The 19,382-nt window shown below is 33.3% G+C and overlaps 1 protein-coding gene across 10 annotated transcripts in view; it reads right to left on the bottom strand.

Annotated features, from left to right (window-relative positions):
• LRBA (LPS responsive beige-like anchor protein) overlaps window positions 1–19,382 on the bottom strand; it is a 635,991-nt gene that overhangs the window by 116,701 nt on the left and 499,908 nt on the right. For all 10 annotated transcript variants that reach the window (XM_076010592.1, XM_076010588.1, XM_076010587.1 and 7 more), the window contains one exon: window positions 8,918–9,070. In XM_076010592.1, the coding sequence (XP_075866707.1) occupies window positions 8,918–9,070 (153 nt within the window). The remainder of the gene's footprint in view (window positions 1–8,917; window positions 9,071–19,382) is intronic.

The raw sequence follows: 19,382 nt of genomic DNA, 5'->3' as shown, positions 1-19,382 counted from the left end.
GAAAGAAAGAAATAATGTAGAGTGAAAACTCAATGAAAGAGAAAATAAATACAATTGAGAAAATCAATGAAACAAAGAGTTGGTTCTTTGAAAAGATCAACAAAACTGACAAATCTTTAGCAAGACTGAACTAGAAAAAAAGATAATAAAAATTACCAAAAATCAGTATGAATGAGGTAACATTATTACCAACCTTAGAAAAATTAAAATGATAATAAGACATACTATGAACAACTTTATAACAATAAATTAGACAACATGGATTAAATGAGAAAATTCCTAGAAATTCCAAATTACTGAAGCTGATTCAAGAAAAAATTGAACATCTGAATAATGAGTAAAGAAACTGAATCGATAATTTAAAATCTCACAAAGGAAAGTCATGTCCAGATGGCTTCAGTGGTAAATGTTCTTTAAATGTTCTGCTAAACATTTAAAGAAGAAATAATAACAACTGTTCATAAAGTCCTTCCAAAAATAAAGAAGGAGGGAACACTGCCATATTTCATTCTATGAGACCAATATTATCTGGATAATAAAGTCAAAGATATCACAAGAAAAGAAAACTGCATACCAATACGCCTTATGAGTACAGATGCAAAAATCATCAAAAGTAATAATTCCTCAATAAAATATTAACAATAAAAAAATCCAGTATGTATCAAAAGAATCTACAACATTTAAGTGTGATATATTCAAGAAATGCAAGGTTGGTTTAATGTCCAAAAATCAATGAATGTAACATATATTTCACTTTTTCTTTCTTGTTTGAAAAATCTTTCCCTATTTCAAGATCACAAAGAAATTCTCCTGTAATATCTTCTAAATAGTTTTGCCTTTATACTTCTAGCTTTAATATGCTTTCTCTTTGTTTGTGATGTAAGATAAGGTTCCAATGTTATTTTTTTCCATATATCTATTACAGGTTGAATGTCCCCCCCACCTAGATTCTTGTGTTGAAGTCTTAACCTCATAGTACCTCAGAAAGTGGCCTTATTTGAAAATAGGGTTGTTATAGATGTGGTTATTTAGGATAAGTCATACTGGAGTAGGGTGGAGTCCTTAATCTAATACAACTGGTGTCCTTATTAAAAGAGGAAATTTGGACACAGACGGGCGTGTGTAGAAGGAGGCAATGTGATGAGAAACAAGGAGAAATACAAGCCAACAAGAAGCCTGGAACAAATCCTTCCCTCACAGCTTTGAACAGGAACCAACCCTGCTGAATCTTAATTTCAGACTTCTAGGCTACAGAACCACAAGACAATAAATTTCTGTTGTTTTCACCTAGTTTGTGGTACTTTGTTACAGCAACTCTAGGAAACTAATAGAACAACTATTTATATCAGAATCCTCAATTGAAAAATCCTTCCTTTCCCCACAGACCTGAAATACCAGCCCTATACTAGATGAAGTTTCTTTATATGCCTTGGTCTGTTTCTGGGTCTTCTGTTCACGCCCCTTAATCTAATTCTTCTAATTTGCCCTAATTACTATAGTGTTATAAGAATTCTTGGCCTGGCATATTGGTTCATGCCTGTAATCCCAGCACTTTGGGAAACCAAGGTAGGAGGACTGCTTGAGGCCAGGAGTTTGAGACCAGCCTAGACAACATAGCAAGACCCTGTTTCTACAAAAAGAGTAAAAAATGAGCCAGGTTTGGTGGCACACACCTGTAGTCCTAGCTACTTGGGAAGCTGAGGCAGGAGGACCAATTCATCCTGCAGTGAGCTATGATTGCATCACTGTATTCCAGCCTGGGTGACAGAACAAGATCCTGTCTCTAAAATAATTAAAATTAAAATAAAGAAAAAAGAATTCAAGCCGGGCGGGGTGGCTCACGCCTGTAATCCTAGCTCTCTGGGAGGCTGAGGCGGGCGGATTGCTCGAGGTCAGGAGTTTGAAACCAGCCTGAGCAAGAGCGAGACCCCGTTTCTACTATAAATAGAAAGAAATTAATTGGCCAACTAATATATATATAAAATTAGCCGGGCATGGTGGCGCATGCCTGTAGTCCCAGCTACTCGGGAGGCTGAGGCAGCAGGATTGCTTGAGCCCAGGAGTTTGAGGTTGCTTTGAGCTAGGCTGACGCCACGGCACTCACTCTAGCCTGGGCAACAAGCGAGACTCTGTCTCAAAAAAAAAAAAAAAAAAAGAAGAAAAAAAGAATTCTTGGTATCTGGTAAAGCAAGCCCCTCTGAAACCTGTTCTTGTTATCAGAAGATACTGGCTATAATGGCCCTTTACTCTTTAGGATAAGCTTTACATGTTCCATCAAAACAAAATAAAACTATTGATACATGGATTGGTTTTTACATTGAATATATAAATAAATTTGGGAAGAATTAATTTATCAACATGATACATCTTTTTATCACTTATTTAGGTGTCCTTTTTTAACTAAACATTTCACATTAAATTTGTATCAGAACTAAAAGCAAACTAAACAATAGTAATTCTAGATACTTTTCAAAGTTCATACATATCTTCCCGCAATGCCCAGAGATTTAGATTTGACCACTACACAAGGGTGGAGAAGCATGGATGGGGAGATATCCACAGTTGAGAATAATTATTACCAACTGCAGCCACCATGGTTATTTATATTCTTGGTAACATCATTATCAATCTGGAAAATGAAAAGACAACTGGAAAAGAAACAATACATAAAATGAAACAAGTACGTTAGCTTCTGTCATTTCAATTCCAAAAGATAAAAAAATGTTGTCTGGTCAGCTCTCTTAAGAAACAGGATTTTAAATGCCATTTCCCAACACTCTTTCATCCCAAACATGAGATTCTTAGTCTCAACTATGATGTCATCACTAGAGAATTGGAAATTTTCCATTCAGAGGAAAAATTGCAAAAGATTGACCTAATTCACTCAGAGATGTAAGATCTATGAAGGTTTGGCCAGGCGCAGTAGCTCATGCCTGTAATCCTAGCACTCTGGGGGGCTGAGGTGGGCAGATCACTCAAGGTCAGGAGTTCAACACCAGCATCAGCAAGAGTGAGACCCTGTCTCTACTAAAATTAGAAAGAAATTAACCGGACAGCTAAAAATATGTAGAAAAAATTAGTCAGGCATGGTGGTGCATGCCTGTAGTCCCAGCTACTCAAGAGGCTGAGGCAGTAGGATTGCTTGACCCAGGAGTTTGAGGTTGGTGTGAGCTAGGCTGGTGCCACAGCACTCTGGCCCAGGCAAGAAAGTGAGACTCTGACTCTAAATAAATAAATAACTAAATAAATAAATCTATGAAGGTTTAAGTTGAATAGATTTCAGTTTTATCAAATACTAGCCAAAAACAAGGTTGATAAAGAAATAAAATCTAAATTTTTTTTCTGTCAGGTAATACTATAAAAGGATAACACCTCTTTTAATTTGTCCATATATTGTCTGAAAACAATGGAAAGGAGACGACATACTATTTATTCTTTACCTTCTCAAGTAGGTGACTATTCATGCCACTATTATGAAATAGTAAAGAAGACAAAAGCTACAGAAGATACACAAAAGTAAACGGGATTTTAACTGGTAACCTCAGCACAATTCACCAATAGAATGCTTCCTTTGCTAGATTCATGCCATCGCTAGGCCTTGAGAAGCTTTCTATTTCAGCAAGTTATCAAAAAAAGGTAACCTCCAAAAGAGTAGGGATATTGTCTGTCTTATTCACCAAGTCTAACATGCTTGACCACAGGTAGGCACTCAATAAATATAAGTTAAATAATTACTATTATAATTTGAATAAATTATACCTTCTTCAACAAAAATAAAATGCTCCAGTTGACAAAGTGGGAAGAAAGAGTCCTATCAATTGCATGAGCCCAGGAGTTTGAGGCTACAGTGAGCTATAATTGAGCCACTATACTGCAGCCTGGGCAAGAGAGCAAGACCCTGTCTTCTTTTTAAGAAAAAAAAAAGCTCTATCATAAGTGCTCAGAGTAGTGCAGTTTTATCTTTTATTCAACTTAAAACTTGATGTTTTTAAGAAGCAATACAATACAGGTCTAAAACATTGACGTTATATCCTAAGAGACAGATGATGAACATTCTGAACTCATACATTTTTATATTATTTGAAAGCATGAAAGTCTGTTTCTCATTTATATTTCTGAAGCAGCGTCTGGAGTAAAATATTTTTTCCCTGGTTCAGGCAATATTAAATAACATAGACTTATCTCAGGGATATAATTAAGACTGCTTCGATTTTACCTTAATTTCAACTGTTCAGAACAAAGAAAATATAATTAATTTGTCTGGAAAAGTTAATCAAACTTAGGTAAGCTTCCCTTCTAAAATATGTAGGATATTATCTTCTGTACATAAGTCAGTATACTTAGCCAATTTACTAATCCCACATTTAGATCTTCATTACTTTAAGAAAGCTCTGAGGATGAAAACTGTTAGATAAGATAGCAGTTACAATCCTCTAATACAAATAGAAAATGTAGCATTATTGGTCCACTATCAAAATCATGCTTCTAAAAATATCCTATCTCCTTGAATTAATATTTGAACAACCAAATACTTAAAAAAGACATGCTGGGTATTTTAAAATGAGTATGTCAGTGAATTAATTCTGTGATCCCCTGCTACCAAGTGAGTATTGTACAATCTGTTATTATTCACTGTCCTATAGATCATCTGTTCTTGATGCTGGTTTGTTCCAGGAAGAGAGACAGCTGCAACACTATATCCCTGTTCAACCTGAGGACCATCTGACTTTAATTGTAACACACAGCTTGATGTGGCTCTGGCTATGAGAAGCCAAAGTATCGTCTGCAATAATCTGGAAAAGCAGAAACCTGCCAACAGAGGGCTGAAAACAGGGACTTGTGCTGTCTGGCTGCCTGACGTGCTGCAGGAAATATGATTAATGAGTAAGGTATAATGATATCAGGAACCCGATTAGCACCACAAAAAGGTCACAGATCAAAGTAGTATGCATTTCATGAGCTACAATCATTGCATAAAATCTGTAGACTTGAAGAGGTAAACCAAAAAGAGGAGGAGGATAAAACCCTTATGTGATAACATGCTAACATGTACATAAAATACCATACTAACAATTTAATCATTTAAAGAAAGTTAACAGGAAATTATAAAATGAATCCGTATAAAATGTACTATGAAAAAGCTTTGTTTACCATAGGTGTATAATAAATATTTTTGAATAAATGAGTTATTAAATTCTTTCATAAAGGCACACAAAGGCAAAATCAAGTAATTTCCCTAATTATAAATTAAAATCATCAGTGACATATTCAACTCTAAACTGTCTTTGCATTGGATTTGCAGTGAATTTTTATATATTAATAGTTCTGTCTGGGAATGTAAACTAATTCAGAGCCTAAACTATGAAGACATCTGTAAAACTCATGCAGTAGAAATTGTTGGGGAGAAAACATTAAGTAATAAAGTATTATAATAAATGTGCGGTTAATACTGTAAAATATCATTTTGTATATAATTTTATAGTAATATTGAAGTCTAGAGAATGGGTACCCCAATCCAAATCTGATTGGAAAACGATTTCGTAAATTGCAATCTTCTTTTCCTTGGTGCCCTTATAAATCCATCCCAAGTAGACCTGGCTCTTCTGAGGTCAGGCATTAGGGGTCGAGATTGGAAGTATAGTCAGGACAACAACTTACCTCAATTTGTACAATTACAATTTTTAATTATCAAAATATTTGTGAATAACTTTAAGTATAACTTATATAAATGTTTCTGCCTCTTAGATCTCCTTTAATGTGAAATTAGCATACTAACAACCCTTTGTATTATTAATAATTACTAATTATGGTAATGATTAATAGAGAACAGGTTCCCTCTCAAGACTTAAAATTTTAAGTCATATTTGAGAAAAAGTATGTCAATAATAAAATCATTAGAATATGATTTTATTTTAAAAAATATATTCCTTAAAAATGGGGATGATACTTTTTTTTTTGAGACAGAGTCTCGCTTTGTTGTCCAGGCTAGAGTGAGTGCCGTGGCGTCAGCCTAGCTCAAGCAACCTCAAACTCCTGGGCTCAAGCAATCCTATTGCCTCAGCCTCCCGAGTAGCTGGGACTACAGGCATGTGCCACCATGCCCGGCTAATTTTTTTATATATATATCAGTTGGCCAATTAATTTCTTTCTATTTATAGTAGAGACGGGGTCTTGCTCTTGCTCAGGCTGGTCTTGAACTCCTGACCTAGAGCAATCCGCCCGCCTCAGCCTCCCAGAGAGCTAGGATTACAGGCGTGAGCCACCGCGCCCGGTGGGATGATACTTTATACCTTCATAATTACATAATTACTTTATATTAAGTATTTACTCAAAACATTTTTAAAATGGTGATTCAAAAAGCACCAATAAAAAATGAAAAAATAAGCCAAAGACTAGTTGAAAAATATTTATAAAATGTATGTTGGATAAAGGACTTTTGTGGTGAATATATAAAGATCGTTTACAACTCAATAATAAAAAGACAAAGAACCCAATTTAAAAAATAGGCAAAAGATTTGAATAGATAGTTCACCACAAAACATATACATATAAGTAACAAGTCTGTGAAAAGATAGTTAACATTATTCATCATAAGGGTAATTCAAATTAAAATAATGAGATACGTACTACAATGGCTAAATAAGATTGACAATACCAAGTCTTGGCAGGGTTATGAAAAGACTGGAACTTCATACATTGCTGGTGGGAATACAAAATGTTACAGTAAACATGTTCTTATCATAAGATCCAGGAATCCCACTCCTAGGAATCTACCTAAGAGAATGAAAACAGTCGTCCACACTAAGACTTAATATGCAAATATTCATAATAGCCCCAAACTGGAAAAAACACCAATTTCTATTAACTAGTAAAATGATAATAAAATGTGGTATATCTATAAAATGGAATACTATACAGTAATACAAAGAAATTAACCATTGATATAAGCAACAACATGGATGAATCTCAAAAACATGGTGCTAAGTAAAAGAAGGTAGGCACGAAAAAACTATATATTATATGATTCCATTAATATAAAATTTCTAGAGAAGCAAAACTATAGAGACAGAATCAGTGGCTGCCTGGGGCTGGTAGTGGGAGCAGAGGCTAACTATAAAGAGGCACAAGGAAACTTTTAAAGTGATATAAGTATTCTAAAGCTAAACTGTGGTGATGGTTACACAATTGTATAAATTTAGTAAAACTCATTGAATTGTATACTTTTCTTTTGAGACAGTCTCGCTCTGTCTCCCAGGCTAGAGTGTAGTGGCATCATCATAATTTACTGCAACCTCAAACTCTTGGGCTCAAGCAATCCTCTTGACTCAGCCTCCCAAGTAGCTGGGACTCTTGCACCACCATATGTGGCTAATTTTTCTATTTTTAGCAGAGACGAGGTCTCGCTCTTGCTCCAGCTCATCTGGAACTCCTGAGCTCAAGCAATCCTCCTGCCCCAGCCTCCCATAGTGCTAGGATTACAGTCATGAGCCACTGTGCACCCCCTGTACACTTTTTAAAATTTGAATTTTAAGGTATGTAAATTATACCTTAATAAATCTGTTTTAAAAGGGTAGAGAAGCACTGAAAGAAAAAGAGTTGTAGTAGGAATGTACCATTTATTTACTTCTATGAACCCCTGGGACAAAAAACCACATACCATAGGCAACTGCTACATTTAAGACATCTCTGTCAATATCTTTCAAAGCTAAGCTTTGCCTTTCTCTCACTTTCATCACAGAAACTTGGCATCTTTTAAAATTCTTGGAGTAAAAGTAAAATGTAACATGTACCTGATACAAAAATATTAGGTACTATTTTCTGAGCACCTACTGGAAGCCAGAGAATATTCTAGGTATTTTACATACACAATTACAATTTTATACTAATTACAAATGAAGAAACCAAGGCTAAGAAAGGTTAAACACCTAAGGTCCCATAATCAGTAATGTGATTGATCCAGGATTGGGAAATCTGGTCTAACTTCAAAGTTTATATTTTTTCTACTCCCCTGCATTCTTCTAGTATATATATAAAATGTGAAATAGCAATAATAATGAGATGATAACAAGGATCAGGAAGATAGGATTAAAATACAATTGTTGGTTTGAAAGTAAGAAATTCCACCTAAAAAACCAAAATGCAATAATTGCCCTTGTTTAATTATAAATTTAAAATGCAATTGAGATTTCATTTTTAATATAGACTATGGTAATGATACTACTTTTAAATACTGAAAATAAAGCTCCCTTATTCTAAACTTCCAAGAAATTTACAGACACAAAAAGGAAAAGTCAGATTAATTTATCACAAAATAATATAGAATTCATACAACGGGGGACATTAAAGAGTCCACTAAATCGAATACTAAAGAATTATTTTTATCCACATGTTCTGGTTAACAGAAAAAAAAAATGAAAAAAAAAAAAAAAGAATTATTTTTAAGCACAAATTTACTGTGTTTTTAAGTTTTCATATTCTAAATATTATGTGAAGATTTCCTGCAAAACATAGACACAGGATGTAATTTGAAAATCTTGTTTCTATTATCAAAATGTGTACTGGCCTTCTAACCTAAAGCACAAAATTATGTTTCTTTCCTGGCAGGAAAACCTCACCTTTGAAAAAGCTTATGATTCTAGTTTCACTTCTAATTTTCACATATAATTTTGAATTATCATGTATTTATGAATGTGACCTAAATTCTACACAAAAGAATAAAAGAAACTACTATATCTTTCAATTCAATAACATTTTATAAAGTATATATGATGATTCCTGAGCTATTACATCACTTTCAGTTATTCCTGTCAACCACAGCTTTGTCTGGAAGAGAAAGGGTTAATGATTACACACCAACACATGAAAGATGCTTGGAAAAAAGGCTCATGACAGACAGAGTAGATGATTACTATCTTACCAATCTGTTTATGCGAACAAATTCTTCTGAGGTTTTGGCCCAAGGAGGAAGTTCGACATCAGACACAACTGTCCCATCATCCATCACTCCAAGATTATAATTATTAAAGTTGACAAACATCTCAGGGAGATAATAAAATTCAGGGATCAACTCCTACATAAAAATAAAAGACAATGTTATATTATAAACTGTAGGATACTGACTCAACATTCAGAAGGACCTGATCATTTTCTATTGTACAGAGTAACAAAATAAACATAGAGAAATTATTTTCTCTTTGCATATCATAGCCCTATCACAAAGTTTTTATTAAGGTAGACAGATCCTATCCAACCAATTTAAATAACATCTTACTGGTATAAATACATCTTATTGGCTTTCCTTTATGACAAATCTCAACCTCAAAACTCTTAAATACCAGTATTTGAGTACCAATTGAGGTTTGGCAAGACAAACAGAGATTACCATGCTGTGACAATGACACCCTAAACTAATTTTTTAAGGAGGTATATGGAATTTTTACCAGGAGAAAAACAAAACTTTTATAATATAAGCATTAAAATGCCACTGCCTTGGTCCCTTCATCAACCAGGAAGATAATTCATTACATTTTAGCCATGGTTTATCAATATATTTTCCTCACGTTTCAAAACACTGAAGTTTATTTTAAGATACTAAGTCTGATAAAAGATTAAAATTTATAATCAATCTATTAATAGAAAAGGACCTACATAAGAAACTGGGTAAATTAAATATATAACTTCAATGATAACACTTTAAATACACTTTAATAGGACATTTAATAAGCAGAAAAATGCAGCCGTTTAGGCTTTTGTGTGCCATAAGCCCCATATATAACTATTTCAGAGGCCCTGTAGATGGGACTTAAAATCCAGTCTTGACATGGGTCAGTGGCTCAGTGGTCTTTCAGATACCCCCTCAGGGCCAGCTATGGCAGGCCTAGCTTTCCAAACAGTTGAGTAAAATAGGGAGGTCATCAGATTTTGGACAAGGTCAATATGAACTTGCCAGAGCAGAGAAAAAAGATCCAGCAGGAATTAAGCTATTATCACCTCCATCATCCATGTGAAATGCTGCCTGACTCTGAATTGTACATCCTTTGTTTACAATCACAATAATTAACTAAGCAGGACAGAAATGAGCTTGTCCTCCAAAGGGCTGACAACCACCTGATCATCAGACCTAAAACACATTTAAACTGAACAATTAAAAAAAAAAAAAAAGCAAAACTTTGTTAAAAGTTTAATTTCATAAATGAAATTAGACAGTGATGACACAAAAATTTTAAGATTCTCATCTTTGAAAACAATGCATATAAGTCAAATTGACAAAAGGGAGAAAGACAAATGTGTCTTATTTTATGTAGCAAAAAGCCATATCCAATTTGTTTGAGCTAACATTTATTGGATAGTATGAGTCAGGTACTAAAATAAACTCTTAAATCTTATTACATTTAATCCTTACAACAACTTTATGAGGTAAGGTATCAATCATCTCCATTTTAAAAATGAACCAAGGATCAAAAAAGTTAAGTAACCTACCCAAGGTTACACAGCTGATATGTTATAAATTTGGAACTTGAACCAAGACTTGTCTAGCTCTAAAGCCTGTGTCCTTTGTCACCAAATAAGCTTGGGTTCTGCTTATATAGTATACATAGAGCTAAACATTTTAAATATAAGGTTTTAACATATATTCCAAGTGATATTTTAAAAAGAGACAAAACTAAATATAAACTTGTTCTTTGATGATAAGGAACTGGTTTTATTGAAAACATATATATTATATAGAGAGTATGCAGATCTCTCACTATATAGTAATTATTATGTAATGAAGTTAATCCAAAAAAATTTTAAATGCTATAATAAAAATTTTAAATGCTATAATTATTTACCTGATAAGTCACTTTATAAGTTTTTAATATTAATTTTCTAAAGTATGCATTCAATTAATTTCCAACTTTGAGAAATTTTATCAAAATATCTTATTTTCATTCTGTAATACTTGAGCTATTGAAGAGGAATGTTATTATACCCAGGTCTTCTACAATAAAGAGGGAGGAACATGCCTTCCTTGTTTATTTACAACCAAAAGCAGCATTTGGTTTAATTAAATAATAATTATTTTCACTTCAATAATACCTGCTGCCTCCCTCCATCCCCACCAACACCATCTCATGATTAGAGGATGTTGCCCTTCTTTTGCCTGTTTTACCTGCCATGCTCTTGTGTAATAATTCTCCTGGATTCAAAACAATTACAATGGCTAGATTTTAGGTGCTAGATTTCTCCTGAGTTTTAAAATTTGGGCAATCAGTCAAATGACTCTTATAACCCAGAGATATATATTACATAGAAAAAATTTGCCAAAAGTACTTTTTTAGTGAGACCAATTACAGAAAGCAGAATGTAACAAGTGACAATTCATAGCAATTGCCATAAAAATAAAGTTTTCAATCCTTCTAAAGTATATCACCAAAATATTATGACTTTGTATATTGTTCTCCATTACCTACATCTGTTATTTTATTAGTCACTCAACAAATTAACAAAAAAAGTATTTGCTCAAAATAGAAATATTTTCCATAGGATTTTTTTTTACAAGTTCTAAACTCAATTAATAGAGAAATATATTTTGCTCCAGGCCTAATTTATTTAAACACATAAACTTAATATGAATTTAAATTACTTTAATATTGATATCTTATCCTAAATATAAATTCACTTAATGTAACTAGAAGTTAAATGGAGCAAAAATACGCATTAAAAAAAGAAATTTTTAATAAATGATACAAAGAAAGCAATTTCAAATTTTTAAGTCTTACTTGACAATGTTAAACTTTCAGCTATACAACTTCTACCATGCTGGAAAGGAAGTAATAACCACCAATTTCCATTTAATTAATATAGGTTTTATTTGTGACTTCCTAAAAATACATTTTATATAAATGTTATTTTAAAATAGTAGTCAGGCATTTCCTTCCTCACAAACATTTGTAAGGTCCAGAGTAGAGGCCCCTTGAAGGCATGCTCCTTTTCTGCCTTTTGTGAAAGCCTACAGCAAACACAGATTGTGTAAGGTGTCTGGGCAAAGGAGGTGTCAAAAGTCAGTATTTTTAAAGAGACAGAAGCCAAAGAAGAGGCATAAAATCTTCCACAAGATTATAGAGGCAGGTTTCTTAAAATCTATAATCAGCTTTTTCTAGGCTGGGGAGAAAGAGAAGGGATGAAGAAGTTAGACTACAGTCCAGGGGATGTGAAGTGGTAAGCAGGGTCGCTACATGTCTGTCTGTCTGTCTCTGTCTGTCTGTCTCTGTCTCTCTCTATATATACAAACATACATATATATATATGTATATATAAATTAGAAAAAGGCAACCCTTGTAGGCTAACGCAGCCCAAGGAAACTCAGTTTAGTAGATCAAATTAATTCAGGCAAGATTTCTGCTCCTATTCTTTTCCTCAGTTAAGTGTCTTCTCGTCGAGAACAATCTGCTTACTGTACACGGTGGCCCCATGCATGGCACAATTAGGGAAGCTGGTCCCTTGGCACCAGTGCTTTTGGCATCGGCAAATATTTCCTAACACAAACTTGGTATAATCAGCAAGCTGTCTGCCTCCAAAAGACCATGTATCTTACAGAACGAGGATATGACTAATGAACAAGATGGATCAAAGACATGAAGGCCAATTATCTAGGTGTCACTTAAGTCTGGATTCTCATTCAAGCCTTGAGAAAAGGAGGTCCCTACCTTAACCCTCTAATAACTAAGAATGAATTTCTCACCAGCCTAATATGAGGAAGGGCTGAATTCAAATTGGGACATTTCTTGTAATTGAGTTGTTATCTTTTATAATCTTATATCTATTTCAATAATTGTAAAAAGTTATCAATATACTAACTGATAATATATTTCTAGAAAACAAAATGGTAGGAAGAATTCACTATGAACAGAAATACAAATAGAATGTAAATGTTATCCTTTATTAAAAGAATAAAATTTATAGGAAGTTCTTAATTATTTGCTTTAAGCCTTAGGTAGATATGAAGGGTGATATAACACAACATCACAAAAAATGTATTTAATTTTTACTCTTTATAGAGAACTGTGTTACGGTTTGGGATACAGAAACATGATAAACAGAAATCCCCTACAGAACACAGATCTAAATTAGTAAGTAAGAATGAAAGGATATACTATTAAGATAAAACAAGTTGTAGAAACAAACAGCATTCTAGAAGTGTAAAAGAAAAAACTATATCTAAAAGCTGAAGTGGTCAGAGAAAGCTATAGGGAAAAGAACATAATACATTGTATTTTTCTAGCACAGAACTCATCAATCTGTACTATAATTGTCAGTTTGTTTGAATCTCTCTCTAAATTGAAGGCTCCATGAGACTGAGGTCTTCAAACATGAATTTAAAATAGGACAAATGTTTCTAAGAAATTAACACTGAAGAGAGAGACTGTGAAAATTCTACATACACTATAAAGGATATCATCAAGTTAGCACTATTAAATTAGTAAGAGAGTAAGCATTTATACAGTAAATCCTTACTTAACACAGATGTTAGGTTCTTAAAAACTGCAACTTCGAGTGAAACCACATACAATGAAACCAATTTTACCACAGGCTAATTGATACAAACAAGGTTAAGTTCTCCTGGTATATTTATGGTCACAAAAAAAAATCACTAAACTTCTAAATAAAGACCCAAAACACTTCTAATATTAAATATTGAAATAACTATGAGCTATTTATACATTTAAGAAAGATTAATAAAAACAAGTAAGATATTTACCCAATTATTCCAGTTCAAGGCTGAGGGTGGCTGGAACCTATCATGGCAACTGAGGGCACAGGTGAGAACCAACCGGGGACAGGACACCACTCCATGGCAAGGCACACTCACACACATTCACACTCATTCATACTGGGACAACTTAGATACACCAATTCACATAACGTGTACATCTTTAGGATGGAAGAGGAAACCGGAGTACCTAAAGAAAACCCATGCAGACAGGGAGGGCATGCAAACTTTACACATACAGTGGCCCTAGCCAGGAATTGATTTTTTCCCATATCAACAATATAATGAAGTGTTGAATGAAATGACATTATTTGAGGACATGCTGCACTTAAAACATATACAATCTTATTATAAGGAAATCTGCATAAATAAATCAATTGATGAGAGTTGAATATCCTGTTAATATGAAATAAACATGCTGTACTCAACTGAGATACATGAACTTATAACAAAAGAAATAAGCAAGTATATATACAGCCAAAATCTTACTGTGGATGAGAATAACATTCAAGTTATACAGTAAAGTTCAATTTTAATCCAAAAACATTAAGAACCATGCCTTGATACAACACCAAATATTATAGTTCAAAATTATCTCTCATGACAGATGAAATGTAGTAACAGAGTCAAAGACTGTCTTTCTAATACTTATAAAGCGCATTTACAGAGCAAAGTATGTGTTATATTCATCACAACAGAACATTCAGTTCTGGATAAAAAACACATGTTCAGCAATTCTTTAAAACACCACTGGAAAATGATAAGTAAACAACACTGACAGAAGACAGATACATTTACAATTCACATTTTCTTCTGGTTTGTTGACAATAATTTTAATCTCTATCACTTAATTAGGCAGATAGGTTTTAGAGGCAGGTAACATGGTCAAAATGTGGTCTATCATCTCCTAAAATAAAAATTTGAAAGGTTCAACCAGAGGTTATACTACAGTTCGGGATAAGCCCATCACTTTGATCACAAATACCAAGGCTTTCATGGCATAATGACAAGATTGGTTATGACCACACATATGCTTTAGTTTTCTTTATTAAGGTGACCCACTGCTATGAATAGCCTTTGCAGCTAGTCTATATGATTCTCCTTTTAATAATCACCAATTCTATGCATTGAACTAAAACCAGCACCTCAATATATCTGAGCAAACACACAAAATACTATTAATAATCTATTAACCCAAAGAAAAAAGATAGTAAAAATAAAAATAAAGATGCTACTTAAGAGTTAAAATTAAATATTTTAATTTTACTAAAATATGAAATCCTGACAACTGAAATATGACAGCAAATTAACTAACATGCACTGCTTTGGGGACACTGATGGTAAAATGATGTGAAAGCAAACTTTTAGCTTTTCACCACTGGAAAAATGATATATTTTATGAAGAAAAAATTCAAAATAAGCTTTTCTAATTAACAAAAAAAGTTAAAGAACAATATATTATTAAAGAATGCATGTTGTGATACATTTTAACTTTTAAGTATTTGTTAGCCCACAAGTAACAAAAACTTTTTAAAAATTCGATAAGAAGTCAATTACAATTAAGTGCACTTATAATAGTTATTTTAAATGGACTCAATATCTGAAAATTTTCAAGTTGATACTTAAAATTTAGTTTCTTCTTTAGTAGATAAATTGCTTTTTCCTTCAGTAAAAGAAAAACATATTAATAATTTTTAAAGTTGGATAAGAAGCCTGTAATCCTAGCACTCTGGAAGGCCGAGGCTGGTGGATTGTTTGAGTTCAGGCGTTCGAGACCAGCCTGAACAAGAGCGAGACCCTATCTCTATTAAAAATTAGCCAGGCATGGTGGTGCATGCCTGTAGTCCCAGCTACTCAGGAGGCTGAGGCAGGAGGATAGCTTGAGCCCATGAGTTGGAGGTTGCTGTGAGTTAGGCTGATGCCACGGCACTCTAGCCTGGGTAACAGAGTGAGAATCTGTCTCAAAAAAAAAAAAAAAGGTAAGAAAAAATAATCTATGATTCTTCTAGACAGACCCAATAAATATTATGTGGGTTTTAGATATGATAAAACTATAATTTCAGATGCATTAAAATAAAGAAAAATCATGGATTACATGCCAGTAGATAATAGATACTCTATTTCAATCTGATATAGTGGAAAGAATAATTGGGTTTGAATCTTGTCAACTCAACTTACTATCACATGCCTTCAAATTAATTTAATTTTTGTGAACCTTACTCACCTCAATTGCCATTTCTAAAGCACAGGGTTGTTGTGAGGCTCATATGGGATAATATCGAATTGTATATACATGCATTATTACTACTATTATTACCATTAATATTACTCTTGATAAAAATTCCAAATTAGACTGAACTTGCCTAATTCTTAAAGCAAACAGTTCATTCACTGAATCATGCCTATCTATAAAAGCATCTAAAATAATTCTGAGAACACAACAAAATATACTTATAAAATAAATATGTTGACAAAAATATTTGAGACTTAATAATTACTACTAAATAACTATCACATTTATTGTTTTTTATTAGCAATGACAGTAGGGCTTAACATGCCTCATTTTATGATAAATACTCTCAATAATTTATAGTTCTCTCCTGCTTTCCATATATTTTTTTCATTTCCATATTTGGACTGGACATCTTCATTGAGCCTTTTACTATTCTAGGCCCCATCTTCAGGGAAATTATAATTTGGGATGGATAATGGGAATTAATAATGCAATCAAAAGGTGAATTCTAACTGCCATAAGCGAAGGCACAAAATGTGTAACTTCCATTCTTACTGGAATAAGCTGTAAATATGTATATGGGGAGAGAACAGTTCGTATCAGTATCTATGAGCACATTAATGAACAATCTATATTTTTTAATTGAACAAAAAAATGTAAGATCACCAGTCAAAAAAGAAATCACATCCGATATATGCATATACTTTTATAATTCAGGAAGATATAAATATTTTCCAAATGCCTTAAAAGGGTTTTTTTCTGAATCTATACATAGGATGAGAAGAAAAATATCCAGTGCTTCAAGTAATTTTATTAATGAACCAAGAAATGGTTCATTGCAAATTATAAATTTCAATATTAAAAAAATTAATACTTGGGTTCATCATTTAACCTATTGATGCATGAAGAAGTACACAGCTGAAGAGTGTGGTTAAATTTAAAAAATTGCAAGTTATGTATAAGTTCTGTATAAAAGCGAGGATATACAGATATAGTTCAGTTAAAGTGTGAATGTTTTACACTAAATGAAAGGTGAGAAAGCTTGAGCTTACTGAAGGCAAAAGAGAGACTGGCAAAAAAATAAAGAGAGAAAGAGGGAGGGAGACAGGGAAAGACAAAGGAACATATAAGTAAAAAATGTGTAAATTATGTATGAAAAAGGTAAGATTTTAATTTTCCTTTCTTTTAACATTTAAAAAATTCTAAATTATTTAAAAAGAGGTCTGAAAACAGGAAGAATAAGTGATTAAACTTTTTTACTAAGAAAATTACCAAATCATCAAAGTTTAAGCTTTTTTTTAAAAAAAAAATACACTAAGAAATACATTTCTAGCAATTATGTACTATTAACTGTAGTTAAACACCTTCTTATAAATAGGCCTAATGCTGATACTATCAGCATCCATGGAATGTATTAACATGGTAGAAGATGTGCTGCTAGGGGAAAAAAGAAACCTAATTTATCTTCAGATTGCAGACCCCTGGGATGTCTTAGGGTAGTAGAGGGCAAGTCAAAGGTCTCATGTTTTACAAATCTCACAAGACACAAAACTATTCTATGATCACTTGTATTTTGTATTATTATTTAACTTGTATATATTTAAAATTTTCAAGGGTTAATTTTTAAAGCTGAAAAATTTTGCTGAACTGGCCTACAGAATTAAATCAAGTATCTTCAGACTATTACCAAAGGTCATTTTTAGACCCAGCTGCCTTTTAGTATCTTTTTTCTGTTTCCTACATACCAAGAACTTAAGACCAATCAGCAAACCAATAGCATTTCCTAATGTGCCAAATATTTTCTCTGAACTTTTTTCATGTCATTTCCCTTGCTCAGAATACTATTCCTCGTTTCAGCAAGTCATTAATTTAATAAATATTTAATTTAGTGCCTACTAGGTTACAAGTACTGCTCTAAGCTCTTGGAATAAACCAATAAGTGAAACAGTCGCAAAATTCATGCTCTCATGGAGCTAATGTTCCAGTGGGATATGACAATAAACAAATCAATAATGTCAGATGGTGAGTGACATGAAGAAAAACGAAGTCAGGAAGTAAGCGAAAGTGCATGGGGTGGGGGATGCAATTTTAAATAGGGAGTATAGAGAAGTTATTGCTGAGAAGGTGCCATTTGAGCAAAGACACGAAAGAGATGAAGAATGAGTCCATAAAGATATTTGGAGAAAATTTCTCAGGTGAAAGGAAAAGTAAAAGCAAAGGTGCTGAGGTGGGAAGATACCTGGAGTATTTGAAGGATACCAAGAAGGCCCTGTTTAGAACAGTGAACAAGGGGGCAAACAGAGAAAAAGAAGATCAAGAGGTAACAGGATTTTGGAGTAGAGTTTGGTGGCATTAGGTCTTACATTGTAAAGATTTCAGTTTATACTCTCAAATGGGAAACCATTTATTAGATGGGGAAGACTGTGAGAGGCATAGGATTGAAGGAACAAAGATCAGGTATTTGGTTTTGAACATGTTAAATTTAAGAAACATTTTATAAATTCAAAGGGAAATGTCGAGGAGGGAGTCAAATTACCAGGAGAAATATACAACTAGAGACATAAATTTGGGCAGTTTGTAAGACTCCCTTGCATCTTTTAAGATACAGCTCAAAATCACCTACTCTATGAAGTCATTTGCGATCCTACCTCCCCAAGTCAGAATTAATTTCATTTTGTTTATATCTTATTATAATACTTAACACTATCTAACCTGTATTAAAAATAGTTTTATAGATACCTGTCTTTTTCATCTGGAGAGAGATGTGAAGTAACGTTTATCTTATCCTTTTAACTCCAAGAGCTCTCTACCATATTTACATGTGGTAAACAATCAATAAATGTTAGCTTAACTAAATGTGTTTTGGGAGATTTTAACACACCTCTCAGTTTTCTGCCGAAAGGCAGAAAGCTAAATACCTATGAGCCAACAAATCCTGCTCTTTCTTCTATATTCTTTATATACATGCTCAACTCAAATTTAATCTCTTTCTTTTCCTCTCTCATCTTATAAGACAAGTCAATCACCAAACAGTTACCTTCTAAATATGTCTTAAATTTACCTACATTCTTCTAGTCCCACTGCCACTATTGAGTTTAAGCCTTCACTGCTTCTTGCCCAATTACTTTACCTACTTACCTACTGCTTCCATTCTTGGCCATAGACAAGAGTAACATTAACACCAAGCACAGTGATCTCTTAAAACCACAAAACCTGTTTATGTCACTTCTCTGCTTCAAATCCTCCCAGTGTCTCCCCACTGTCCCAGGTTAAAATCCAGCCTCGTTAGCAAAGCATAAGGCCCTCTCATGATTGGTCCTGGATTTTCTCTTTCCTTTCCCTTCTCTTCATTTTCAGATGCTGTGTCTATGAGCCCACAGAGCGTCTATTACACTA

Source organism: Microcebus murinus, chromosome 15 (assembly GCF_040939455.1).
Source record: "Microcebus murinus isolate Inina chromosome 15, M.murinus_Inina_mat1.0, whole genome shotgun sequence".
Taxonomy (NCBI): domain Eukaryota; kingdom Metazoa; phylum Chordata; class Mammalia; order Primates; family Cheirogaleidae; genus Microcebus; species Microcebus murinus.
The sequence above is the reverse complement of the archived record's forward strand: the minus strand, read 5'-3'. Positions and strand labels throughout refer to the sequence as shown.